General features: G+C 33.0%; 3 protein-coding genes across 4 annotated transcripts; 2 read left to right on the top strand and 1 right to left on the bottom strand.

Moving 5' to 3' along the window:
• Positions 1 to 3,294: 3,294 nt before the first annotated feature.
• Positions 3,295 to 15,650, bottom strand: LOC130677927 (putative mediator of RNA polymerase II transcription subunit 26). Of its 2 annotated transcripts, XM_057484855.1 has the most exons (7): positions 15,410 to 15,650; positions 15,182 to 15,337; positions 10,729 to 11,091; positions 10,360 to 10,655; positions 9,904 to 10,279; positions 8,462 to 8,586; positions 3,295 to 8,344 (listed from the first exon to the last, which is right to left on the bottom strand). In XM_057484855.1, the coding sequence occupies exons 2-7, from the start codon at positions 15,231 to 15,233 to the stop codon at positions 6,155 to 6,157; spliced, it is 3,402 nt and encodes a 1,133-aa protein (XP_057340838.1). In that variant the 5' UTR covers positions 15,234 to 15,337; positions 15,410 to 15,650; the 3' UTR covers positions 3,295 to 6,154. The 2 variants fall into 2 exon arrangements, with proteins under 2 accessions (XP_057340838.1, XP_057340837.1); XM_057484854.1 differs by lacking the exons at positions 15,182 to 15,337; positions 15,410 to 15,650 and adding an exon at positions 11,982 to 12,799.
• Positions 15,651 to 16,444: 794 nt separating this feature from the next.
• On the top strand, positions 16,445 to 18,892 carry LOC130677928 (aladin). The gene is made up of 4 exons (XM_057484856.1): positions 16,445 to 16,600; positions 16,765 to 17,151; positions 17,225 to 17,812; positions 17,955 to 18,892. Exons 2-4 carry the CDS (start codon positions 16,793 to 16,795, stop codon positions 18,532 to 18,534), a joined length of 1,527 nt encoding a protein of 508 aa, XP_057340839.1. The 5' UTR covers positions 16,445 to 16,600; positions 16,765 to 16,792; the 3' UTR covers positions 18,535 to 18,892.
• A 2,508-nt stretch (positions 18,893 to 21,400) lies between these two features.
• On the top strand, positions 21,401 to 26,543 carry LOC130678009 (zinc finger protein 554-like). Its single transcript, XM_057484972.1, has 5 exons — positions 21,401 to 24,165; positions 24,240 to 24,526; positions 24,595 to 24,756; positions 25,629 to 25,917; positions 26,403 to 26,543. The coding sequence occupies exons 1-5, from the start codon at positions 23,289 to 23,291 to the stop codon at positions 26,504 to 26,506; spliced, it is 1,719 nt and encodes a 572-aa protein (XP_057340955.1). The 5' UTR covers positions 21,401 to 23,288; the 3' UTR covers positions 26,507 to 26,543.
• The last annotated feature ends 49 nt before the right edge of the window (positions 26,544 to 26,592 follow it).

Raw genomic sequence — 26,592 nt, 5'->3', positions numbered from 1 at the left:
GAGAGAAATATTAATGCCAACCAAATAGAGTCTATTAAATCATTTGTTAAAAATGATAAAATAGATTATATTGACGTAATAAAATTTAGTTGTCCCAAATAAAATTTAGTTTAACAGAATTTAACAAAACCAATTTAATTGTCCAAAGAGAAATTTTTTCTCAGTGTATTATTGCCATTATTGTTATTATTATTCTTGTAATTATTATTATTATTCTTGTAATTATTATTATTATTATAATAATAATAATAATTATTATTATTTTTATTTTTATTATTATTATTATTATTATTATTATTATAATTATTATAATTATTATTATTTTTGAATCTATTGTTATCGCATTGCTTAAATTGTTATACTTAAATAGATCACAAGCTTATACACTGTTCTTCGCAACGTAAAAAATTTTTTTCTCTCTCATTTTCATTTTATCAACAATTTATTTGGTTATCCACGATTTACTGTGAATTCGCAGTGTTCTGATTTTTTGTGTCATTGATAATTTTTTTTTTTTTTTTTTTTTTCAACACCGAGTGCTGGGTCTATATTTTCTATGGGATTTCTATGGAATTTCCAGAGAATTTAACTGGCGATACTTCTATTATTTTTTTACAACACCGAGTGCTGGGTCTATATTTTCTCTGGGATTTCCAGAGAATTTAACTGGCGATACTTCTATTATTTTTTTACAACACCGAGTGCTGGGTCTATATTTTCTATGGGATTTCTATGGGATTTCTCTGGGATTTCCAGAGAATTGACCTGACGATACTCCAATTTTTTTTACAACACCGAGTGCTGGGTCTATATTTTCTATGGGATTTCTATGGGATTTCTCTGGGATTTCCAGAGAATTTAACTGGCGATAATTCTCTTTTTTTTTTTAAATACATAATTTAAATTTGTATCATGTAGAATTTTATTTGTTATTATACATCAAACTTGCGTCTAAAAAAAAACAATTGTTTTTTATATTCTAATATCCAGTCTTTTATTTTTAATTTATATCTTCAAAACATTCAATAGTCACAATACTTATGTTTTACAAATACAGTAATATAATTATTTACAATCTGTATATACTTAAATATAAACATACATCAATATAAAGTTTTAATTTTAACATTATTTAATCATATTCATTCAATTAGAAATCTTTTTTCATTAATTATTAATCATTAATTGTCATGTATTATTAATTATAATTTTTATTATTTACATTCTCATTAATAAAATCGTGAAAACGGTTGATTTCGTTAATCAGCCCAAAAATTTTTTCTTTAGTTATTCTAAAATTTCTCAAAAACGACTCGACAAATCAATTTCAAAATTTAATCAGCTTTAAAACTTGATAAAACGCGTCGATTGCCACCTTAACCGTCTCAATCGGTCAATTCGTTTGAGAGATATCGTTGAACAAAAAATGGTAAGAAACATTTTTTTTCGAAAACAACGGAATCCAAAAGTATTTTTGATCTCGAAGAATCAATAAAGCTTAAGAATTCAACAATTTTTCCCATGTCTTTCAATATTTATCAGCGACTATAATTTAATATCACATAATGACCCTGAAGTTAGCAGACAATTAAAAATTTTCGGATTTTTTTTTTCATCAGATCAATTACAAAAAAAAAAAAATCTTCAAATATGAACATGTAGAAAATTTAAAAAACTTCAAGTGCAATTTTATAAAATATTTTTTTTTTATAATTCATAATTTTGAATCAATTCCAAAAATTATTAGACGTCGGTTGACTTCAGTATCATTATTACGTATTAATTTTTAACTTTCCGCTAAGAAAATTGCAAATTATTGTAAGTTATTGGTTTCGGTCCGATTTTCGAAAATCGAGTTTTCATCAGATGTCGACGTTTTGAGGTCCTAGGAAACTATTCTGACTATTCCCGGGTGGACGTCCGTGTGTGTGTGTGTGTGTGAACTTTTTTTTGTCCGACGATATCTTTGGAACGGATGAACCGATTTGAACGTACTTGGTGGCGATCGAAAGAGCTCACTAAAACTTAGTATTGATTAGATTTTGGGGTAAATCGGTCATGTAGTTTACAAGTTATACAAAGAATAAGAATTAAAAATTTTTATTTATTTTAGTTTTTTATTGATTTCTCAGAAACAACTTATACGATCAACTTCAAAATCTAATCAGTTCTAGAACTCAATAAACCACGTCGATTGCCGCCTCAATCATCAAAATCAGATAATTCGTTCGAGAGTTATCGCGGGAGAAAGAAATGGTAAAAAACAGTTTTTTGCGAATATCATCGGAACAACTGAACCAAACAATTTCAAAATTTTATCAGCTCTAGAACTCAATAAAATACGCCGATTGCCGCCACAACCATCAAAATCGGTCAATTCATTCCTGAGATATCGTGGGAGAAAGAAATGCTAAAATCGGTTTTTTTTTAAAACAATGGCACACTAAAGTATTTTCGAGCTCGAGGAGCTCGAAAACAGCGGGAAGTTTTGGGGCTGGCCCGCAGGGTCAACCGATAGACAGATTTTTTATTTTGGTATTTTGCTGAGAAGGAAACCGAGTTTTTTAGCAATCAGAATACTTATTAGTGTGGGAAAAAAACTTTGGTATTTTAAAAACTAGAATACCAGGTTCTTTACGGGAGGGAAAAATTTTCTAGGTGGAAAAAAACTTTTTTTTCAGTGCGACACCCCTGCCCTACAAGTGCGAACGTAATTTAAAAACGGGCCCTCAGTGATGTCAATTTATTCAAAACAAAAATACTTACAGAACTATCTTCGAACCACAAAAAATAAGCGTAATTAAATGTCGTGTTTCCACATGACTGAAAACTGTCCTTCTTGGAGATTCCTGCTGTGATCAACCATCGCTCATATTTTTTTTTAGTCAACGCCAGAGTTTCTAAATTAGTAAAGTCTAGAGTGGGCGCAGTGATTCGATAATAATGTCACAAATTTGAAAAATTTTAATAAAGAAAAATACTCTGAAAAAAAAATCATATAAATATCCTCTTTTTTTTTGTATCTCAGACCAGCTTCCTCCCTGAAAGGATGGGGTAGGAAATTTGAATAATAAATAATTATTTTAAATCGAACCTAATTTTATTATTCTTATATTTTAAAGCAATAACACGGTCAAGTCCAAGTACAATTATGCGTATTTGTACCCATACATCTAGAGTGTAATCTTACATTGAACGTGACTCAGAAATAATTATGCTCATCGCGTTTTTAATTTAATTCATTGTTTTTAAAATTAAATTTAGTGTACGTGTCCTCTTTAATTTTTTTTTAAATTACTTGGTATCCAATGAATGTAAGTAAAGAATTATTTATTAAGTGGTAAATATTGCAAGTTAAATAAAATAATAATTACGATGATAAATTTTCAAAATGTCTTTTAATATTTGTTATGTTCACTCTTTTGTCACGTTGATCTTTAGCTCCTTTTTTTTTCGTTTATTGTTTTTTTTAAATAAATTTTTGTTCGGTTATTGTTTATTATTTCACGAAAATGGCCGCCACATAATAAGGCACACAATTGATGCAACGCGCACTTCATAATAGCGATATATTATACATTTAATAATAATAAACATACACAATATTTCATATTTTCAATGCCAATAATTCGATGTGCCATTTTTTATTAACGTTTGTTTTATATTATCATCAAATCGAACATTGTATTTTATTAAACAACTAATGGCACACTTTTTAATTTTTCATTTAAACAAAAAAAACGTATTGTTGTAAATAAAATAATAAAAAGCACCCGAAGTAAATAAATAAAATTAAAATATCAATGGCCGCAAACATTTTCATTTGAATAATAATTACTTTTACATGAAACTTTTATTATATAGAAATAATAATAACAATGAGTGATTAATTATTTACATATTCCTATATGAGGTATGCGTTTGTTTTGTTGATGTCGATATGGGATTTTATTTTAATTTTAGATATGGATAAATATCTAGTTTAATTTGACAAGATTTCGCGCCACTTTTTCAAACCGGGTTTATCTGATAAATTTATATTACTAGTATATATTAATAATATATATATATACCAGCAATAATAATTTGAAGCCGTATTAAAAATAAACCGGGTTTGAAAAATTGGCGCTTAATTCAAAAAAGCCATCAATGGCAAAATTTAATTCCGAATCAACACAAGTGTTTTTTTTTTTAATCTACAGTAATTAATAATCATCGCTCTATATATTTAATGTTTGTTTGTATTTGTTTTTTTTTTTTATTTTTTAATATTTAATATATATATATATAACATTGTATAACATTTGTTTGAATCATTCATCCCTAATGATTATTATTGTTTAAATAAAATATTTAGCCTTCCCACTGATGATTTATCAAGCTCTGCTTGCCTATTAGTGACACCTTACATTGTCGTATCAGCTATCATAAACTACGCAGCTTGCGAAGTTACACTTGCTTCAGTTTATTTATTCAATTTAATTTTTTTCTTCACCTCATCTCCATCTTTAGTTCAATTATCAAATATAATAAACTACAATTCTATTGCGTTAAGTAAAAAGAAAAAATCTATTCATCAGCATCGACGTGTGCGTCGAAAAACATATATTAGATAAGAGCTAGTCTATTACCTACTTCCGGTTTTACAATTTTTTTTTTGTTTATTATTATTATCGTAACAACAATAACCCGAATAATTAATAATTAATAATCAATAATAATAATAAATATGTAAATTGTTATGATCTTGTTTTTTGTGAGCACTCATCAAATCATTCCTGAGCAACGGCCATTTTCAAGTAAAAAATATGCCATGATAACAATTGATGTATTGACATCATACTTCACCGTTAACTCTCTTAATTAATCATTCAATGAATATATATCTTAAAAAATAATATTACCCATAATTAATGACGATGGAGATGATATTATAATGATAATAACAATGCATAGGACGATACATATATTTATATATATGTATATTTAGTTATATATTCACAGAAAAAAAGAATTTTTTGGCGCAAGAAATATTTTGCACATAATTGATTTTAAATTGAAGAAAAAAATTTCCTGAAGACTGGAAAATTTTTTTTCTTACTTCAAAAAAAGTTTTCTCGGCCCAAAAAAATTTTTATTTGCCACAAGAAATTTTTTTTATCGTAAAATTAAAGAAATAAATTTTCTTAGGGCTGGAAAAAATTTATTGACTAAAAAATTTTTTTCTCACTTCAAGTTTTCCCGCCCAAGAAAATTTTTATTTGCCACAAGAAATTTTTTTTATCGTAAAATTGAAGAAAAAAATTTTCTTAGGGCTGGAAAAAATTTATTGACTAAAAAATTTTTTTCTCACTTCAAGTTTTCCCGCCCAAGAAAATTTTTATTTGCCACACGAAATTTTTTTTATTATAAATTGAAGGAAAAAATTTTCTTAGGGCTGGAAAAAATTTATTGACTAAAAATTTTTTTCTCACTTCAAGTTTTCCCGCCCAAGAAAATTTTTGATTTAAATTTATAATGCAAAAAATTTCCAGGGCAAGTAGAAATTTTTTTGAAAGAAGTAAAAATTTTTAGCGCTAAAAAAATCATTTTTTTCTGTGCATGTAAATGTTTCCGGTGTAACGTAAATCGATTTAATTAATATTATATTTTGGTGTTACTCGCCCTTTTGTCTTTATCAAGTGACTTACACATTTAAAAAATAAAATATAAGTAATAATAATCGTAATAATAATAATAATAGTAATAAAAATAATAATAACAATGGTATAACAACCAACGATGATAAATAAATGACATAAATTTCATGTTGCTTAAATTTTTTTAGTGTCACATTTTTTTTCTTTTTTTTATCTATAATATTTGCACCTCGAGACTTTAACAATATAACGTTGCATTTAAAAAACGCATTGCTCGACGTATATTATAATATACGTCGTAAAATAACAACTTAACAGCTATTTACAAGAAAAAACATTAAATATTTAATGTGAAAGCTCTCTGATTGATTGCATTGCTCACATGCATGGTGTTTATTTATTTATATTTAAGTGTCGGTGGGATGAGCAATGGCGAAGTAGATTAGTGAACATGATGAGGATGATGATGATGATAGAGTGTAATGATGAGTGTCTAAGGACGGTAAGTAAGCTTGTTACTGAACAATACAACACGTAGTTCTGCACGGAATCGGTCCTTCATGTCGGTCGTAGCCATAAAGTGAATGGGGTTTGTATAAATTTGAATGAAATATTAATCCTGGTGGTTTACCAGTGTAACAACTTTCGTAAACTTCAATAGCTTCGTCTATTGGCAGTTTTTTATATTGCTGATTAGGTGATGAAATCACAGGAATTTTATTGCCACACACATGTGCTGCAGTACTGCGCTCTGGAGTTACTAATCTTGATTTAGACTCATTATCAGACTGTTTTAAATCACAAATACCATCTTCAATGCTCGAAATACTCTGCACACTTCCACGTGCTAGTCTATAATACTTTCTAACAATATCTAAGCTTACTGGATCGACTTTAATGCAAGACTTATCGTTATTATCATTGTAAATTTCATCTGATTGGAGACTTTCATCATGCGTTTGAAGTACCGGCTTCACATTATTATTATTAAATGGTTCAATTTTTTCAGACTCCCAGTATTCGAGCATGTCCGGCTCCTCGATACTTCCAATTGAATTTTTCGCGCTTCTATTGACCGATTCTTCATAATTTATTCCTTCTTGATCAATATTTATATTATTTTTTAATTGTACGGTAGTACCACAAATAGTCGTGGATATTAATTTACCATCAATAGACACAACAATCTCTCCCTGTTCATATGTTTTAACCAGATCAGTGTTGATCCTCTCAATCTTACGACTAGATTCAACAGATTCTTCAGAACGATTCGTTATTGACTCAATTTTATCCGTTTTTGTTATCCGAGAGTTATTGGCAACCCTCATACCCGCATCGCTATCCTTCTCCGTGAATTCGCAATTACCATTTAATTGTTTATTTTTAAGCCTCGCGGCAGCACGACTTTTCTTTCGTTGTTGACGATTAGTCAAATTAACTCCTTCGGAATTATTATTATTATCATCGTTATTTGTCGTGACCGCAGTCTTATTCTTTGGTAATTTTTTTTTACTACCCCTCGAGCGTAATTTTTTACGTGACGATGATGCATTGCCATCTCGAGGAGAGTCGGTTCTTGCGAATTCGCCGCAGCTAGCCGGACGCGACGACGTTGTTACGTCGTGCGCGCTGCTATTAGCAGATAGTGCAGGCATGGGGTTGCCCTGCAAGTTTTTTGGCGGCTCGCTGTCTTCTAACTCGTCATCTTCCGTTTCACTGTCTTCATTGTTGTTATTATTTATTGTCGTGACAAATAATTCTGGCGAGTTGGCGCGTCGAAGCCACTGTGTCACGGCATCTGTTATTGGTCGGTTGCTGGAAAAACGGGTTTGACTCTCGAATCCCGAATCTTCGTTGGATGTATCGGCATTCATCTGAGCTTGAATTGCATCGATACCCATGGGCACACCCTCGACGTGAGTCTCAAGATCTGTTTCAAGTTCAGATGTACTTGGATGCTGCTCCTCACACTCTGGACCAGGGGTCGGTTCACGGACCAGTTTTGTACTTTTGTACTTCTTCTTAGGCACGTTGTTTTTAGGTAAAGTTTCTTTGTTCGGTAACCGGTGAATCACAGGCGTATCACGTGAATCGTTTGTTCCTACAGACTTAACAGTACCATTGGACAGTCGATCACAGTCTTCATTTCCGTTTGGCACAATCGTATCCACGGGATTTTGAATAAGTATATCCGTGGAATTGTCTTCGAGCTTATCAATTATATCATTAAAGTCAGCGCACGTGACGTCGACGCCAATTTCAGTTTCTTGAGTTTCATTACTGGCGTTACCATTAGCAAGGCCATTCATTTGGCTGGACTCATTCGCAATTGCCTCTGTTGCGTACTCGATATTTGTAACAATCGCCGGTGATTCAGTCGGGGTACTGTGAGCATCTGGAGTAGTTGGTTTACTACTTGATAAATCTATAGAATTTATATTTATTTTAAAATCGGAAGGCTGTAAATCATTGCTGTGATTTTCTGATACGACTTTAGATATTGATACTGAATTTACAACAGCAACATTTGAAGTTTGTGAAATAATTTTACTTGGCTTAAATTCAAATTCTTTACAGTTTGGGTTTAACGGACGACTGCTCGTTGGAACGAAACTGTTGTTTATACAACTTGAAGTTTGAACTCCATTATTATCAGCTTCTGAACTGTAGTCTTCTTCTTCTTGTCCGCAATACTCACTGTTATCCTAGAGTATATAAATACTTTCTGTTAATCACCCGTTTATTTTTATTCATTTTCATTCTACTCAATTGTCTTTTATTTATTTCAAATAATTTATTTTATTTTCATCAATGGAACTTACCAGACCAAGAGGTCGTCTTAGTTTTCTTCTGCTCAACTTTTTCTTCTTTCTGCGTCTGGTAAATGCCGTTGTTGTAGCATTCATGTCGTTCGTCCTCATCATTGGTCCGCTCTGAATAGTCATACCTTTAAGAAATAAAATTAAATATACGTATAATTAGATCTACTAAAAATATATATATGTATATGTATAAGTATGTATATTATTATCTATGAATAAAATTGTTAGATGATAAATAATAAAAAATTAAATAAACAAAAATTTAAAAAAAAATGAAGGTGATAAAAGAATGATATCTCTAAAGAGTTTAAACTCTTCTATCTTTCTCACTCCCTCTAGTTATTTTTACTGATCTCTATTTAGGAACACAGCAATTCGCGCCTCTTGCCAAGCAGTTTTCGGCCTCGGACGGCCAATGGAATATTTTAAACATTCAAATGTCGGAATTAAGTGTCGTTTGTTCAAGTCAATGAGCCCGATATTCGTGCTAATGATTAATATGCAGTGCTAAAAACATAACTCTACAACAAATATATAAATAACTATATGAGCAAAAATAAAATATATGTAAATTAAATTAAATGATTATATAACTAAAGATAATATCAAGTTAAGACCACATATTTGAGAATTATATTAAATAAAAAAAAAAAAAGATTAGAGTTAATCAGTCAATGTCTTGTTGCGATACGAAGAATTTTGATTAGAGTGATAACGTGTTCGCCATTGATATTTATATAGATAGATATATATATATAAATAATTGATATATTTAAGTATATATTAAAACACATGTGCAATCGTGAATGCACGTGGTGGCATATAGATACGAACTGTATCAAAAACGACAGGTCTCACGTCGACTTGTCGATGACTTTTTTACCTTGACCGAAGTTGAGGTGAGACGGCTATAAAACGGCAAGGACGACGATGAACGGGACAGCAGTTGTGAATCTGGACATACCCCTTTCCCCTTGCATCGCGTCCGCACGTTGCTGCTCTCGTTTAACATTAGAAAGAGGTACAATCAAGCAGATTGGACCGTTTCGACATTGCAACGGGAGAAGGAACGGCCGCGGACGCATTTGTCCATCGCTTGAGCAACGTGCGAATAATTTAACGGGGCCGTTATAAACGATCGCATTTACATTACTACTGACGACGAGCACCAGCGTCCTCGTCAATTTTCTTTTTTTATATTCAACAATCCAACTGACAAATAATCATTATACAATGACAAGTAAATAACGCACATTGCGAAAGCTCTGCGGCCGAGTTTGTACTTCTCACGTATGCAATGTCTCTTATCGAATTAATAGTCGTGTTTTTTTAATTATTTTTTTTTTCTAAAGTGCGCAATCAATAATAACTCATTATACATTTAATCTCAAGTCAAGTATTTTAGAGAAATTTAATTGTAAATTATGAAATTGATAACAAACCGTTGACATTAATGAGCGCTGGACCAAACATATAGTGACCGGGATACATGTAAGGCTGAGGTACGGGCGGGCCCACATGTGACACATGCAGCTGCTGAGCAAGGACAGTTTCGAGACATGGTTCGCTGGGGAAACTACTGTCCACTATCACTTCGTCGAAGTTTGCCTGAGGATCCTGTTGATTTTGTGGTTCTGCTGATGAGCTTTGCTGTTGCTCGTCTCCATTCACTGGTTCTTCTCCAGCGACACTTCCTGTCCAACTTGTACTGCCGTTTCCATTCTCCACAGGTTCATCCCCGTTGGTAGTCTCCGGTTCTGTTGGAGCCACTCCGTTCTCATGGATCGTCGGTGGCAATTGGTGATCTACCTGGGGGTTCTGTAATTAAGTTATCAGTTTAGTAATTAAAAAAAGTATTTTATTAATTAGTATGAGCAAGAAAATAATTAAAAAAAAACCTGGTAATCGACAAGACAGTACGGCTGCTCGTATTTGGGTACAAAAGCAGGATTTACCCACTCAATTGGTCTAAGTGGTACTGCGTCACAGGGCATAGCGGCTAAAAGATTGTGCATTGGTGGACCAGGCATCGGAGGACCGACGACCATGACAGGATACTCATAATAATAACCACTAGCGTGATCATAAAATGTTCCGTAGCTCATCTGTGCCGGTGGTTCAGCATTTGAAAATTCCTCGAGGCCGTTTTCACGGTAATCAAGTAGCTGGGGATCCTCGGTTGTCTCACTACCGTCTACGAGTGTTAAATATAATGATTTAACATGTAAGTTAATATAAAGTTAACAATTAGCATGGAATTTACATACCAGCAGTGGAGTGAGAGGCCGACTGACTTTCAGTAGTCGACGGTGTTGCACTCGTGCTGGCATTATTACCCGACCAAACTTTTTTACGTGCAAGGTAACCTTTTTTGAAAAGTACATCCTGTCGTGGTGTTGTGATACGCGTGTACTCGTTTTCATCGAAAATAATTTTGGGTTGAGATGATCTTGAGGGTGATGCACCTGCAGAGTCGCCGTTTGAAATTCCGTTCTCGGTTCTGTTTTTTTGCTCCGAAGACCTCGGGTGAGATGACTTGTGGGTACTTTGAGTGTTTCTTGTACTGCTATCGCGGGCCTTTCGTATTCCATCTTCATCGTCATCGTCACCCGGTGGTGCTGATGGACAGTCTGATAATAACATTGAAAATTAAATCATTAGTATTTATATAAGACAACGGATAATTGCGGACGTTACTTAGAAAAGATTCATTTAGGGGACCACTAGTGTGACCGCCTGAAAAAAGGTGATTTTTGGGAATTTTTTTAAAGAAAACTACTGCATTGAGTGTTTTAATGTTTTGAGGATATATTTGTGGATATATAATAAATATATGATTAAATTTTTGGACAAAAAAATTGAAAACTCAGCGAGTTATTCACAATCTCCCAGCTCCTAAAAAAAGTCCCCGCTGCAGTGACAGCGACCTTTGCAGTGGAGGAAATAAAAAAAACCAAAAGTTTATTAAACTAGAAGGTATTGCCCGTGACATGACCCTCGATCGAAAAAAAAAATTGAAATTCAACAAAATGGCGAAGTTTTTAAAAAAAGTTTCAAATTTCGCGCGAAAATTTGATGATTTTTGGCCTGGCAAAATTACATTTTCTATTCGATCGGAAAACTGGAGGTTCGTGGTATGGAGAAACATATAAAAGAAGCTGCAATAAGAATCAAATATATCAGATGATTTGTCCTCGAGTTATAACTGCAGCAGTTTTGAAAATTTAGTTTTGAGAACCGATGAGCGGCTGCTCTTCAGGCTGTAACTCAAAAACTATTTGAGATACGCACTTAAAATTTTACTATGTTATTTCTGAAGGCAAAAAAAATGATTTTTTTCAAATTTCACACTAGTGGTGTCCCTTAAATAAATATAATAAAAACTAAGGATCTAAAAATAAAGGATGATGTTCAATGTAAAACTAATGTAATCTAAAAGCAAACTATATATATTTATAGTGGGGAATCTCTTTGATAAGAGTTTATGTTAAGGATATTGGATGTTGAAGAACAGTCGTACCGTATTGGTACCTCGCTATTAGAAGAACGTGATGGGCTGAGCCAATCACATGGTTGACTTTCTTCTGTCGGCGCCACTGCATCTTTTCACTAGTTTATTTATTTATTTTAAATTTAAGTTTTACTCCTCCCACTCTCTACTCTTGTTTGCAAAGTCCAAACGGAAAATACTGGACGCCGGTGAGTTGAACGGACTTGACGAGCAGCATGAAATGTCCAATGTGGAATGACAGGAAGCCGCAAGTAAGGGGGCAAAGAGTCGTCTTGTCAGTGTGTGCAAGTAAAAGAGTGTGTGTTTCTGTGTAAGAAGGTAGAGTAGAATAGACGATAACGACAAGTTTATAAAGTAAGAGCAATACAATCTGCCGTGGGCAATGCGCGAAACAAGACTGCGCGAGAAGGAGCTTGGGACGTGCCGAGACTAGAATAGTCCTAGAATGAGAATAGCACACCCGGTGGAGGAAGAAACGTCGCGTCGAGTTTAATTTATTAATCTTCTCGTGCTGGTGGGTACCGTGGATAGGAGCACACATGTTACTTTTCAACCAAACTCCATTTACCCGGTTACCACCGGATATTTAATGGATTTCATTGATCGGCACAACCAGACCGACAACAAACACTGTCAAATTTTTATACATATATATATATATTAGCATGTGTATTGACAATTTAACAAATAAAAAAATGTATATTGAGTTAAAAAGGTGAACGACCAAACCTGCAGCATCTAGCGACTAGGCACTAATCATCACTAATTCAAATCTAATGAAAACAACATGAGCTGTAGTAACTACTGTCTTAGAGAACCGCTTCGATTTTCACCTAGGGATGACTGGCTACCGGGTTCCACCAACACACCCTTCTATCTTTTATCATCATCTCTCACTCGTTCTTTCTCTCTCGTTCTTTCGCAACCACCGGCATTATTATACGCGAATATCGAGCAGAAGTGGGAGAAGACTGCGACTGCGCCTCATAAAAAGTTCTTTAGCTCAGCAACTGCCTATAATATCAGAGTAAAAAAAATAAGACCCAGACAAATCAATTGGAGTATCCACTCTAACTCTTGTAAATTTTATTTACTCTTTTTAAAATTAAATTTAACCAAGATGGATGGTGCTAAATAAGATGAGTAAAGACGCCTGTCTCTCCATTCCCTCGGACGTGTTTGTTGAGCCGACCAATTTGGAACGTCTCTAGACCGTTATAGAACACTTAAGACCGTCGTTGTCGAAAACGCGCAGTCTTAAATGTGATTTTAATGTTGAAGACTGGGTGTGTGCGTGTACCAGAAACACGGTAATGCCCTTGACGAATCCTAGTTCTGCCTCTCTGCTCATCTTCTTTCTCTTTAATTTTCACTTGGGTTCTTGACCCAAACCTCGGCTGCAATTGCATACGTTCTTACATATGCAAAATATAAAAATAAATGTAAACATACGTACAGGCATTACTGAGTAAAAAAAACAATAAGAATTGTGCAAGTCTTGAGTAGATTACGTGGTTATTCACACAGATCTATCATTACTACACACATTCATCATTGGTTTATAGCCTATATACTTCAGCCAAATTGCCGGTACAAAATTATTGCCCGTACGCATAACCTACGACAGTTATGAATAGCACGTGAACGCGACCACGAGGCTCATCACATGTCCCATCTAAGTTTTGGACTGTGAATACATCACGAGACCGCTTGAGCATCCACTGATGATGAGGCACACCCTATTATTATGTCCGAGTTTAAACAAAAAGTTTTACATAATCTAGGATTTTTTACTCCGTATCTGAAAAAAAAATATCTCGAAATAATATAAGAATGTATTTATATTCGCGGCACCCCGCTGGAATGGAGAATAAAAATTAACAAATGTTACGCAATCTCGTCTACGCCGTCTGTGACATTCATAGATATATACTGTCGAGATATGAATTTATTTGTGTGGTTATTTATATATGTATATGCGCGCATGTGTAAATTTAAAGACATTACAGGAAAATTTTAAATGTTAACTGATAGTCAGGAGTCCATTGGCACTCTACATATTTAATATATATTTCTTCATTTCCCATTTGATTAACTATTCTATAAGACTTTCACAGCAGTCTCGAACTCTAACTCAACGCGTATCGATTCGCCCCCGTGACTCCAGTTTGCTTCGGACGATATTCTATATACATATACATATATATAGAAATTTTATATTTTTAATTCAAGGGAAGTCATAAAAGACCTGGAAAATAATATTGCCAATTAATTTTCAATCGAGCGGAGTAAAAAAAAAATACGTAAATAGAATTGTAATTTTAAAAATTATCATCCAGAAATAATAATGATGTACAATCAGGGAGACTGTTATCTATGGTGGTATCTTTGTCAACAAAATCTCAAGATGTATTTGTATATATATATACATATTGTATATTATTATATACATATTTTAGAGGTATCAGGCGACGTAGCAGAGGAAAAATCAGTTGGGAGGTCGAGAGTTTGGATCGATGTCTCAGCCCGTTGTTCCGGAAGAAATATGAGTTGAAGAGAGACAAGAGGAAGAAGAGACTCGTAATAATAAAGTTTTACACACGATCGAATGTATGTAGAAACGTTGATAATAATAATAATAGCGTATTGTTGAGCAATGACATCAACTACGACACTATTATTTTTTACTAAAATTTATTTGTACGCTCCTGAGTCCCTCTCTCGTCTGATATTCACGCGGACATGGCAACCGTGAGGAGGCTATGAGGGTTGGAGAATCATCTTCACCAGTGCTGCACTAAGCATGCTCGGCTACAAAAAAGGAGAGACATAAAAAAAATTTTAACATTTCATTTCATCAGATCTGATCTGATCTTACAAAATAAAATAAAACGGAGCCGTTTATCTACGATAATATATTGATACCCAGATGATATATTCACCAGGTTATTTTACACTTCTTCTGACGTAATTTTAACGAGCGAATCGTAACATTGTATTATTACTACAACACACTACTCACTGAGAAGACCAACGATACAAGCAAGTGGGACAAACGTTCATAATCCGAAACGTAACAACTTAATTTATATCGTTAATGATAGAACGTTTTAATAAATTTTATAAATTAATGTGTGACCGGATTATTTCCTAGAAATTTAATATTTATTTATTTATTTATTTATTTATTTATGAGTGAAGGAACTCACCAGCGATGTTCAATGTTCTCCATCGTGTTTTACGTTTGTAACCTTTGCCCATGTCTCGTGGTGGAGATTGAGACCGGGCTGGTCTCTCTCCTTTGTCACTCGGACCTTCACGATGACCAGCTTTGTCAAGGGGAGATTTTTACCAGGGCGGCAGCCCTACGTTGTACATCATTATAATCACACACTATCTCGCTTTTATCATTATTATTATTATTATTATTAATGTACCTGTTGTTGCTTAATGTAATTACTGAGTTAATTAAAGAGTTTAAATTATTTAAACGCCGTTGTGTCGATCTTGATACCTTCCTACTACAGCTTTCTCGTTCTTCAACAAAATACCTCTTTACCTCTACCTCAATCTATCTGTCGGGGAGTTTGGTGTCCTCACCAAGTACACCACGACGACGTTGCAAGCTGTGCACCCGTGTTAAGCGAATCGCGATCACATACTAAACTCCCCACCATTCGCGAGTTGCCTTCTCCCCACTGCAAATGCGCGAGCTACAATCTAGACATTGTGACGTAACAGTTTCACTACTTGTACTTGTACTCGCTAAATGCCATATCATACACTATAATAATTCATTATATTCTTTATCATTTTATACCTTTGACCTTTTCATATCTCCGATGTATTTACGAGCCATTTTTTAAATCCACTACATTTTTTTTTCTTATCTTCAATACTCGTGTAAATAAAAATTTTGAAATTTTTATCCAACGGTCAAATTTAACGCATGCTCATTTGCAAATGGCGCTGTCTGATAACAAATATTTTAATTTATAAATTTTATTAATATTTTACTAAAATAATATTTTAATTACTTACTTATTTCTATTAATTAAAGAAAATTTAAATATCTGTCACTTTTTGGTTTACAAATTAATTTTTTCATTGCATTTATTTGCGCATGTCCACAAAATATATTTTTTTAAAATGATTTATTTTATTTATTTATTTGAATTCAATTGTTTTTTTTTTAAGAATTATATAATGAGGTAAATAATTATATAATTTTTATTTTTTTATTTTATACGATTTTGAATTTTTGTTGGCTATTTAGTTGCGCATGCGAAGACAGAGTTAGCGAACATCTGGCAATTTTTAAAACTTTTAAATAATAAATTAAAATTTTTATAAAATAAAAATAAAAAAGCGCGCGCTTAGAAAATTCAAAAATAAGTTCCTGCATTTTTTCAAATTTCATTATTTTAATTATTTAATTTTTTTATATGCAATTAAAAAATTTTTATCTGCTACATGCGCATGCGCTCGATGAGAAAGTGGCGCCGTTTCTATGACAACAAATATTTTTAAATTCGCAAAGAAATTCCCGCCCGGTGATCAAAAGCCGGTTGGATACAGTGAGTTAATGTATACAAGAGTAATGGAAAGTTATCAATTTATTTATCAAGGTATTTATAGAGTTTCTTTTAAATTTAAATCATCATTTCATTGCAACGAACCCTGCGCATGTATGGTTTTATTTATTTCCATTTATTTTTAATTACAACTCCATTATTTGTGACACAATCGAGTGACAAATAATTCTAACCTCCAAATAAATATTTTTTTTCAGCCAGAAAATAGTGAATTTGACAGATAAAATGCTGAAGATAATTTCATTGGGTGACTGCGAAGCACCGGAGCTTAATTACAAGGCAACAGTCGGGCTCATTGATGACAGACCAATTTATTGTGATAAAACAAATCTTTATGATGAAACTCAGCCGTTTGCTAAATATACGCGACATTATCCAGAAGTAAATCTTACGCCTGATATGCTGGCAACGCGGGAATCTGCACGGACAATTGGAGCTGGTGATTTGTTTTTACCAGTTGAGGACAGCGCTTTGAAAAAAATAGCAAGTGTTTGGCGGGAGAAAGGTTTAGTCGAGGCGATTCGCGTTGCTGCTGGTGAAGATCCGAGAAGAGTTACGGCAATCGTTCATTGGATTGCCACAAGGTTTGTTTTATTTATTAATAATTATCTGGGTATGTGCTGATGAAATTCGTGCTAATTGTCATTGTGAATTCAGGATCACGACGGTGTTGGATTTTATTGAGAGGAAGACGTCATCTTGTGACGGGTTACCTTCTATTGGATCTGGTTCAGTTGCTGATATCGCCGCGACCCGTGACTGGAACACAGCCTTGATTCGTTGCTTGGCCTGGCATCCGCACTGCTCCAGATTGGCTTTGGCGACACGTGATGACCGTATCAGAATATTTTCCAGCGGGACTCAGAGTGTCGCAGTACTCCGACATGGTGGTCAAAAATCCGTGTGCTCAATGAGCTGGAGACCTCACGCAGGTCGTCAATTAGCAGCCGCCTGTTGTGGAGGAGTACTTGTATGGACCATCGAACTTGGAGCTGCCAGTTATTCTCTAAGTCACGCCACTTTTCTGCGTCAGAGGAACCATGCTCCGGTTACAGGAGTTGCCTGGCATCCACAGGGTGATTTATTGGTATCATGTTCGCCCAACGATCTCAATATTATCGTTTGGGATGTGGCGAGAGAAATAGGGATACCCTTAAAGCGACTAGGGGGTGGAGGTCAATGTATCCTTCGATGGTCTTCATGTGGCGCTAAACTTCTTGCTGCCACATGTCGCACAGTATTCAGGTATGGGAATTATTTATTTTTTTCTTTTTTCTTCATTTTAGTTTTTTCTATTTACACAGAAAAGATTAAGTGAGAAAAAAAAATAAAAAAAAAGTAAAAAGTAACATTAATAATCACTAATATCGTTGGGAAAAAATTCTAGGGTCTGGGATACGGGAACTGGAAGACCCTGGACAGCTGAACGATGGACGGTTCCTAATGGTCGCGTTGCCGTTGCCTGTTTCGGGCCTCATCAGACACTTTTATTTACATCAACAGAAGATCCAGCCACACTATTCTCTCTACCACTGCAAGATAATATTTTTGACGCACGTGGTGTGACGTCATTTAGCGATACTAAAGTTGCAATACCTCTTATTGATTTAACAAAAGTTTTATTTAGTTCAAACGATGATGAGGACGGCAATGAAGGCACTGTCGTAGGCGGACGTGTAGTCGCTATGGATTGGGATCCATCTGGGAAATATCTTGCAATATTATTTCAAGACAGTCCATTAGTTGCTTTGTTTAAAACATCAGTTGGCACTATTTCACGTGTAACTAAAATTTCACCAGGTTGTTTAATCACAGGGTTTCCTGGTGAATATCCAAATTGTCTGCAGTTTCATCAATATTTGGACGGCGATCAACAAAAAGCCTGTCTGACAATTGCCTGGAGCAGCGGCCGTGTTCAGCAGTTTCCCATCGTCGAAAAATCACAGTCTCCCACAAAATGTTATTAACATTTTATAAAATACAATTAGTATTATAAATATCAACACAATTAACTTAAAGTCAATGTACTACTCAATTCTTTGTTAAATTAATTTAAATAACTGTCATAAATATTATTATAATAGCAAGTGAAACAATTTTGATAAAAGTTATATTTAAAAAATTTTTTTCTGGATATTTAACACTCATAAGTATGAGTTTATCATAATATACAAGAAAGAAACGATATGTCTTCACAACTTGGTATCTAATTATACAAAGTCACATGCAGAGCGCACGACTTTCTATTTTTACGCCACTTGACCGTAAGCTAAACGTTGACGCGCGTGTTGTACTCTTTCAAATACAAATGTATATCATCTTAAATTTTTTTTTATTTTCAAATTTTTTTACTAGATCGTAACTAGTATAGACATTAACTTTTTTTAGCTTAATAACTCGCCAAACATCGTAATATGCGAGATCAAATTTTTTTTACTTTATCTTTCTCTTGCTCTTCTGTTTCTGTATCGTTTTTTTTCTTTTTCTTTTTCTTAATATATATATATATAAGATATATACCAAGTTTTTTATATTGCATTCTCACCCGCATGTGTAAAACGATCAGAATCAGTATATTATTTCAACGAGCAAGATACACATGCGGAGACTATGGTATGAACGAGGTTGACAGGTGCCTCGACAAAAAGTTGGGACGACCCCGACTTGGTGTAGTCTATAATACATGTATGTAAAATATAATGTAAGCAGAGAGGGCTGGCAGACCACATGTGCTACTCTATCACTTAACTACCCGTAATGTGACGTACAACCGTCCGTAGCGAGTGAAGCATGTGTTGTATTGAACTATCTTGTAAGAACATGTTCACATGTTTTATGGGGGTTGTCTTCTTGTGTATGTATTTTTAAAAATAAGGGAAAGCAAGTGCATTTGAGACCTATACCCATACCAGGGAACGTGAGATGTTGGTCCAACATTTTTCACATGTCATTATGTTTGTGGTCATTGACGTTTATAAACACTAAAAATAATATGGATGTTTTTTTAAGACATCGCGTGACTATACTGTAAAAAATCGGGAGGGAATTAGGATTTTTTTTAAATTCTAATTCTCTGAGTTCTGGAGGTTTGGAAAAAATCAATCCGCACATGGAATTAATGGGGAATTTTTTCCAGGTGATTTCGGAGTCTGGATTTTTTTAAATCCGCATTCTGATTATGATACTGAAGTTAGCCGACGTCTAATAATTTTTAGATTTTATTTTAGACGGTAAATTATAAAAAAAAAAATTCTGAAAAAATTGCACCTGGAGTTTTTTAAATTTTCTACATGTGAAAATTTTTAATTGTCTGCTAACTTTAGGATCATATTCCGATTATGAATTTTAATAAGAAAATAAACTCTTGTAGGAGTGAATTTTACATGATCCTAAAGTTAGCAGACAATTAGTAATTTTTTGATTTTTTTTTCACCAAATCAATTACAAAAAAACAAAAACTAAAAGTATGCACATGTGGAAAATTTTAAAAACTACAGGTACAATTTTTTCAAATATTTTTTTTTTTATGGTTTATCGTCTAAAAAAAATCCAAAAGTTATTAGACGTCTGCTAATTTCAGAATCATAATTTTACTCCAGGGATTAAATAAATCATCTGCTCCGGATTCACTCCGGATTTAATCCGCACTCCACAAATTTTTTAGTGTAATTCCAGAGGGAGTATAATTTTTTTTTATTACCAATCGTTTCGTAAAATTACGATCCTGAAGATAGCAGACAGTTACAAATTTTCTGATTTTTTTTTCAACAAATAAATTACAAAAAAAAAAAAAAACTAAAAGTATGCACATGTAGAAAATTTAATAAACTACAGGTGCAATTTTTCAAAATATTGTTTTTTTTATAGTTAACCGTTTTTAAAAAAAATTTAAAAACTGTCAGGCGTCTGCTAACTTCAGTATCATTCGTAAATTTTTAGCCAAAAATTCAAAAGAAAATTGTGAAATCCAAAAGGGTATAGGGGAGAAGTACCATTTGTGGCCAGTACTATTCTTAAAACTTCAATATTTTATTATAATTAATGAAAGTAAAAAAAAAATTGTATTCTAGTACGATCCTGAAGTTAACAGACAATTAAAAATTTTTGGAATTTTTTTTTAAACAATTAAATTTGAAAAAAAAAAAAAAAAACTAAAAATATGCACAAGTAGAAAATTTAAAAGACTACAAGTGCAATTTTTTAAAATATTTTTTTTTTTTTATGGTTTATCATCTAAAAAAAATCCAAAAATTATTAGACGTCTGCTAATTTTAGTATCATAATTTTACTCCAGGGAATAAATAAATCATCTGCTCCGCATTCACTCCAGATTTAATCCGCACTCCGCAAATTTTTTAGTGTAATTCCAAAGGGGGTATAATTTTTTTTATTGTCAATCGTTTTGTAAATTTTATAACCAAAAATGGAAAAAAAAATTTTGAAAACCAAAAAGGTATAGACTAGAAGTACCATTTGTGGCCAGTACTATTTTTGGACCTTTAATATTTTATTTTAATTAATGAAAGTAAAAAAAAAAAAATTGTATTCTAGTACGATTCTGAAGTTAGCAGACAATTAAAAATTTTTGGAATTTTTTTTTGAGCAATTAAATTTGAAGAAAAAAAAAACTAAAAATATGCACATGTAGAAAATTTAAAAAACTACAAGTGCAATTTTTTTAAATATTTTTTTTTCATAATTTTTGGATTTTATTTTAGACAGTAAATTATAAGAAAAAAAAATTTGAAAAAATTGCACTTGTAGTCTTTTAAATTTTCTACATGTGCATTTTGTCAGCTTCTTTTTTTTTTAAATTTAATTGTTAAAAAAAAAATCCACAAATTTTTAATTGTCTGCTAACTTCATGATCATAACTGCAGTATCATATTATAGTACCGCAAAAAAATTTTCTTTGAAAGAATAAAAAAATTTAACTGTCATTTTTCATCGGCTAAAATTGGCCCTAAAGTGACCATAAATGGTACATTTACCCTATAGCTTAAATTATACGCCCTTTTGGCTTTCAAATTTTTTTTTAAATTTCAGCTTTAAAATAAATCTACAATATTTATTTATTTATTTATTTATAAAGAGACCAACAGCCATATGGCCAGTAACAGGGTCACAATAAGACACATAAGTATAACAAAAGATGATGTGGCATCGAGTATTAGCATACAAAAAAAATTATAGGATAGATCACTATGATTTGTCTTCCAAAAAATATATAAATATAAACAATAATAAAAAAAGATATAAAGAAACAAAATTTAAATTACATTTTTGAAGACAAGCTACTAGTGTAAATAGTTACCAGTGCAAAAGTTACCAATATGATTACCAATTAAAAAAAAATTATACGCCCTTTTGAATTTAAACTTAGGTCCTGAAAAAATCTAAGCCCTCTTTGAATTAGTGGCGCGATATTTTTATAAATTACTTACATTTGCTTATAATTGTTTATATTATAATAAAATATTTTTTTATCTTTTATATCTTGAAATTTTTTTGCTTCGTAATCTGGTAGCCGTTAGGCGAATTTATAACACGAATGAATGAAAACGTTGATAAATAAAAATGACAAGTGTAGAATTAGGCAGAATATATAAAAACGATTTGAATAAAAAAAAATAAAATAAGATAAAAAATAAAGGATCATAAAAGTGATATAAAAAATTATTTGATGAGAGTAGTAAGAAACTGTTGTTAATAAGTGACGCGTGTACGACAGCTGGTTTTTAAAATTTTTTTCGTCTTAAAGTCTCAAGTGCATTGAAAATTTTTCGAGTACTCGAGTGACGAAAGGCCGACAGGTCAAAAAAACTCATTTACTTTTGCCCCCAATGGTTAAAAATTATTATTTTTCGTCTTCCCAAACCTGTCAAAGAAAAAAAATTAACTATCGCTTCTGTTAATATCAATCACTTTGGGTAAAAAACCTCACACTAAACCCATTGTATTAATTTTTTTTTATTCCTCTAATCTCAGTGCTAAATATTTATTGTAAACTGAGCAACCGCGACTGTAATGTAGTAATTTTATCTTTATGTTAATATTATTTAGAATTAAATATTATAACTTATGGTAAATAAAACTCAAGAGTCCATACAATTTGTACTAATACTTATAACTTACAAGAGGACAACGCACTTGAGTCATTAACTTGTAAGCAAGTAAGAGTTGCAAGAACGATAAAGCTCGAAAAAAAAGTTAAAAAAACGAGTAGTGAATTTTATAAAGGGACTGGAATGAGATGAAGATGACGAACGATCACACAGATGTTTGGTAGCACCCTTAGTCCCCACATGAGCATTTTGGACCCCTAGTTGATATGAGTTCCAAGTGCATACAGTTACAGAGTTTAAAGTTCTGAGTTATCCGTTTAGTTCTCAGCTTCATGTCTTCTCTTCTCTTCTCTGATATGATAAGTAACGTAAAGTTCTTCATCAATAGGCTGTAAGCCACGCGAGTGGGCGGCGCAGAGACTTGGTCCTGCATTCCCTTTGGGCCTTCGAACTTCGCTGAAGGGCTGGTGGGGATGAATATCTTTGGATTCGTCTTTTAAATTTATTCTAACGTCGCTGGCTTATCTTGAGTCAGTTTACTCGCATCTCTGGATCAGGCCAGTAATAGTCCTGTCAACTAACAACTTCATGACTCCACGTGAGCAAGTGTTTACATAAATTTAACAACAAATACTTATACTTATTTGTACGTCGATATGTACGCAGATAAATTTTTTGATCATACATTAGATATCAACCGGTTGTCAATTATCGAAAATACCCGGGAATTTGAACGTAACTTTGAAATTGATCGAAATACGCCGGCGATTGTTGACGGCAGGTTTTCTTGGAACATGTCTTCACCCCTGTCAACCTCCAGTCCAAGTGCCAATGATTGGGACCACTTGTCATCGACGACAATATTTGAATATCCGCCTAGTAATCGCGCCACTGCATTAACTATCGGAATAAATTCACCCGGTAGCACTGGAAGTGAAGTAAATACTCCGACTTCCTGGACCGGGGGCTTCCCAGGAAGTGATTACGGCGAGCAGTCCAATGATGAGACAAATGACAACACTTGGGCAAGTCAACGACTGCCGCCTGTCAACACTGCGTTTTCATTCTCGCGTAATTTTTCAAATGGTAATAATTTTTTTGATGAACATGATCAGACTCAGTACCAAGATTTAAATGACTGTCATGAGTATCAAGACAGCATGTATGCTGAAGAACTGCGTCTTGAATTACCGAATATGCCCATTGAATCGGTATCTTATCTAGAAGACTCACAGGATTTTAGTTGTCTTCAGGCTGTCGATGAATTTGACCTGAGTCTTATTCGCGGGGATCCGACGACTCTTGTATCAAATGACACTTCAGCTGGAACTTTGTCGTCTTTTGCAAATGACCGTATTGATAATTCTCTTACTACCTCGACATTTGATCGTTTCGCTGTTGGTCACATAATTAATAATCCGAGTTCAGATAATAATTTTATGGGATTTAAACCTCAAGAACAACATGATAATCAGCTTGTGGTGTCACAGAACGATGGACCGGTGCTGGATAAACGCAACACTCAGACCAAAGGTATTTATTTGAAATTTATATTATTTATATTTATTTTGAGTATTAAGAAATTAAATAAATTTATTATTCTACAGGAAATAAAATTCATGAATGTCTTTGGATTAATTGCGGGTGTGTCTTTGACAATCTCGATGGCTTGGTGAGGCATATAGTGAAACTTCATATCGAATCCTCTGCTAATAACGGCCACGGCGGAAGAAGATCCCACAAGGATAAAGATAAAGAAGCGGGATCGAATTCTTCGAGCGATGAATTTGCGTGCATGTGGCAGGATTGTCCGAGAATGCGCCCTTTTAACGCGAGATACAAATTACTCATTCACATGAGAGTCCACAGCGGGGAGAAACCCAACAAATGTCCGGTAAGTATTCAAATGACTGCTGATAATTATGTTTTTTATGGATATTTATTGATAATGAACTTCTGCAGTTCGCAGGATGCAAGAAAGCGTTTTCCCGGCTGGAGAATCTTAAGATTCACCAGAGATCCCACACTGGGGAACGGCCGTATGCGTGTCCGCACCGCGGATGCACCAAAGCTTTTAGCAACAGCAGCGATCGTGCTAAACATCAACGAACTCACTTCGATACGGTAAAGAAAATTTATTTTTTTTTAAATATTGCGTGACGTATCCGTTAATTTTTTTGCGGGAAAAAAAATTAACTTTTGTAAAAATGTTTTCTTAATTTCATATTTGAGTTGAAGAAAATTTTCAGCTCGAGATGCTGACTTTTTTTTTCTGTATTGTAAATAAATTTTGATTTTCTTAAATTTTTCTTCAAAATTTATTTACCGTACAGCAAAAAAAAGACTCAGCATCTCGAGCTGAGAAATTTCTCCGATTAAAAAAATGATTTCTAATGAAATCTTCAAACTTTCACACTAAAAATTCCAATATCGTAATTTTTAGTAAAAAAAAATTATGATATTTTTGAAAGTTATTTTTTCTCCCTTTAAAATCTCAAGATTTAAAAAATATAATTTTAATTGTATTTTAAAAATCCAACAGATGTTTTACTTATGTCCGCATTTGATTTTAAAAAAATGAAAAAAAGGCCCATGTCAAAATTTAACTATTTTTCAATCTGTCTCTCATGTCATCCTTAATTAGGGACCCAAAATTTTCTACTAGAAAATTTTAAATTTTTTCTTCAGTAAAAAAACTTCTCATTTTAATTACAAATATTTTTTTAAAAATAATCTAGTAAAAGAAATTATATATAAATACATATTTAAAAAAAAAAAATAAATTGTGTCATAAACCGGAAAGAGTAAATTTCCGTACGACAAAAATATAATTATTCATGTGCTACATACATTTTAAATTGCCCTCTTTACTACTTTACTTGTTACACTATTTTATATTAGTCACGCAATGTATGATATTTATCGTATATATCTATATATATATTTAATCTCATGTATATAAATCAATCAACATATCGATGGTATTTTACAAACAGAAACCTTACGCCTGCCAAGTAACTGGCTGCGGTAAAAGATACACAGATCCATCAAGTCTTCGTAAGCATGTGAAGAATCATACAGAGATACCTGGGCCAGTAAATAATTCCCAGTCGCTGCGAACTGTACCGAGCAATTCATCAAAAGTAAATTTCCAAGATGAGATGAGTATCGACAGCAAATGGTCTGGTCTCGATGTCATTGACGACGAACCAGAGTTCGTTCCTTTTGAAACCGTAGGAAGACTACTCGGAGATGAAGAAAATTGCATTGCTCTAGATAGTATAGGTAATAATATATTTTATAAATATATATAACTGTCATATAAAACTATGTCATCCTTGTCCTTGTATTTGCCATCAGTCCCGAGTTATTTTAGTCGATTTTCATCTTGATTCTGTTGACTGCCGACAATAATAATAGTAATGATTGTACTGGCGTTAATTTACTCCAATCTCAGAGGAGGTTTGCTCGCGACTCATGCTCACTTACCACACACCGAGTCTTAAAATAATATTAGTTACTTTTTTGGAGTCAATGTGTAGTACTAGCATCCATTACTTTTTTATTTTTATAATTTTAACTCTCGTGTACAAACGCACGCGCCAGTTTGGATACAAGATTGTATGTCTGTAACCACGTGTGTCGCACGCGCTCACATGATTAATCTACATAAGTTCATTGTCTTATATTTTTTATACACATACTTATTATACTTTTTATATTTATCATACATTATTATCAACTATTCTCTACTAAACTTTTTTTTTCAGCTTACGATAACGGTATCGCCGAGTGTCAAGATTTGAATCCAGAAATTGAGCAGCAGTTTTTAGATCTCAGTACTTTTGATGAAACGGATTTTATTGACGGATAATAATCAACATTTATTAATATTAACTATCGATTAATTGTCAAGTATTTTTAATGACCTCATATATTAATTTATATATTAATGAGTCT

Source organism: Microplitis mediator, chromosome 11, assembly GCF_029852145.1.
Source record: "Microplitis mediator isolate UGA2020A chromosome 11, iyMicMedi2.1, whole genome shotgun sequence".
In the NCBI taxonomy this organism is placed as follows: domain Eukaryota; kingdom Metazoa; phylum Arthropoda; class Insecta; order Hymenoptera; family Braconidae; genus Microplitis; species Microplitis mediator.
Note: the sequence above shows the minus strand (reverse complement) of the source record. Positions and strands in the feature narration are given on the sequence as shown.

Bases quoted from the DNA above. Each gene is read 5' to 3' on its own strand.
- LOC130677927 (XM_057484854.1), bottom strand. From the start codon at position 12,063: ATGCAGTGGCGCCGACAGAAGAAAGTCAACCATGTGATTGGCTCAGCC. The intron at 10,656-10,728 runs GTATGTAAATTC...TAACACTCGTAG, and splicing joins GGCCTCTCACTCCACTGCTG to ACGGTAGTGAGACAACCGAG. The intron at 10,280-10,359 runs GTTTTTTTTTAA...ACTTAATTACAG, and splicing joins ACTGTCTTGTCGATTACCAG to AACCCCCAGGTAGATCACCA.
- LOC130677928 (XM_057484856.1), top strand. From the start codon at position 16,793: ATGCTGAAGATAATTTCATTGGGTGACTGCGAAGCACCGGAGCTTAAT. The intron at 17,152-17,224 runs GTTTGTTTTATT...TTGTGAATTCAG, and splicing joins GTTCATTGGATTGCCACAAG to GATCACGACGGTGTTGGATT. The intron at 17,813-17,954 runs GTATGGGAATTA...AAAAAATTCTAG, and splicing joins ACATGTCGCACAGTATTCAG to GGTCTGGGATACGGGAACTG.
- LOC130678009 (XM_057484972.1), top strand. From the start codon at position 23,289: ATGTACGCAGATAAATTTTTTGATCATACATTAGATATCAACCGGTTG. The intron at 24,527-24,594 runs GTAAGTATTCAA...GAACTTCTGCAG, and splicing joins AGAAACCCAACAAATGTCCG to TTCGCAGGATGCAAGAAAGC. The intron at 24,757-25,628 runs GTAAAGAAAATT...TTTTACAAACAG, and splicing joins AACGAACTCACTTCGATACG to AAACCTTACGCCTGCCAAGT.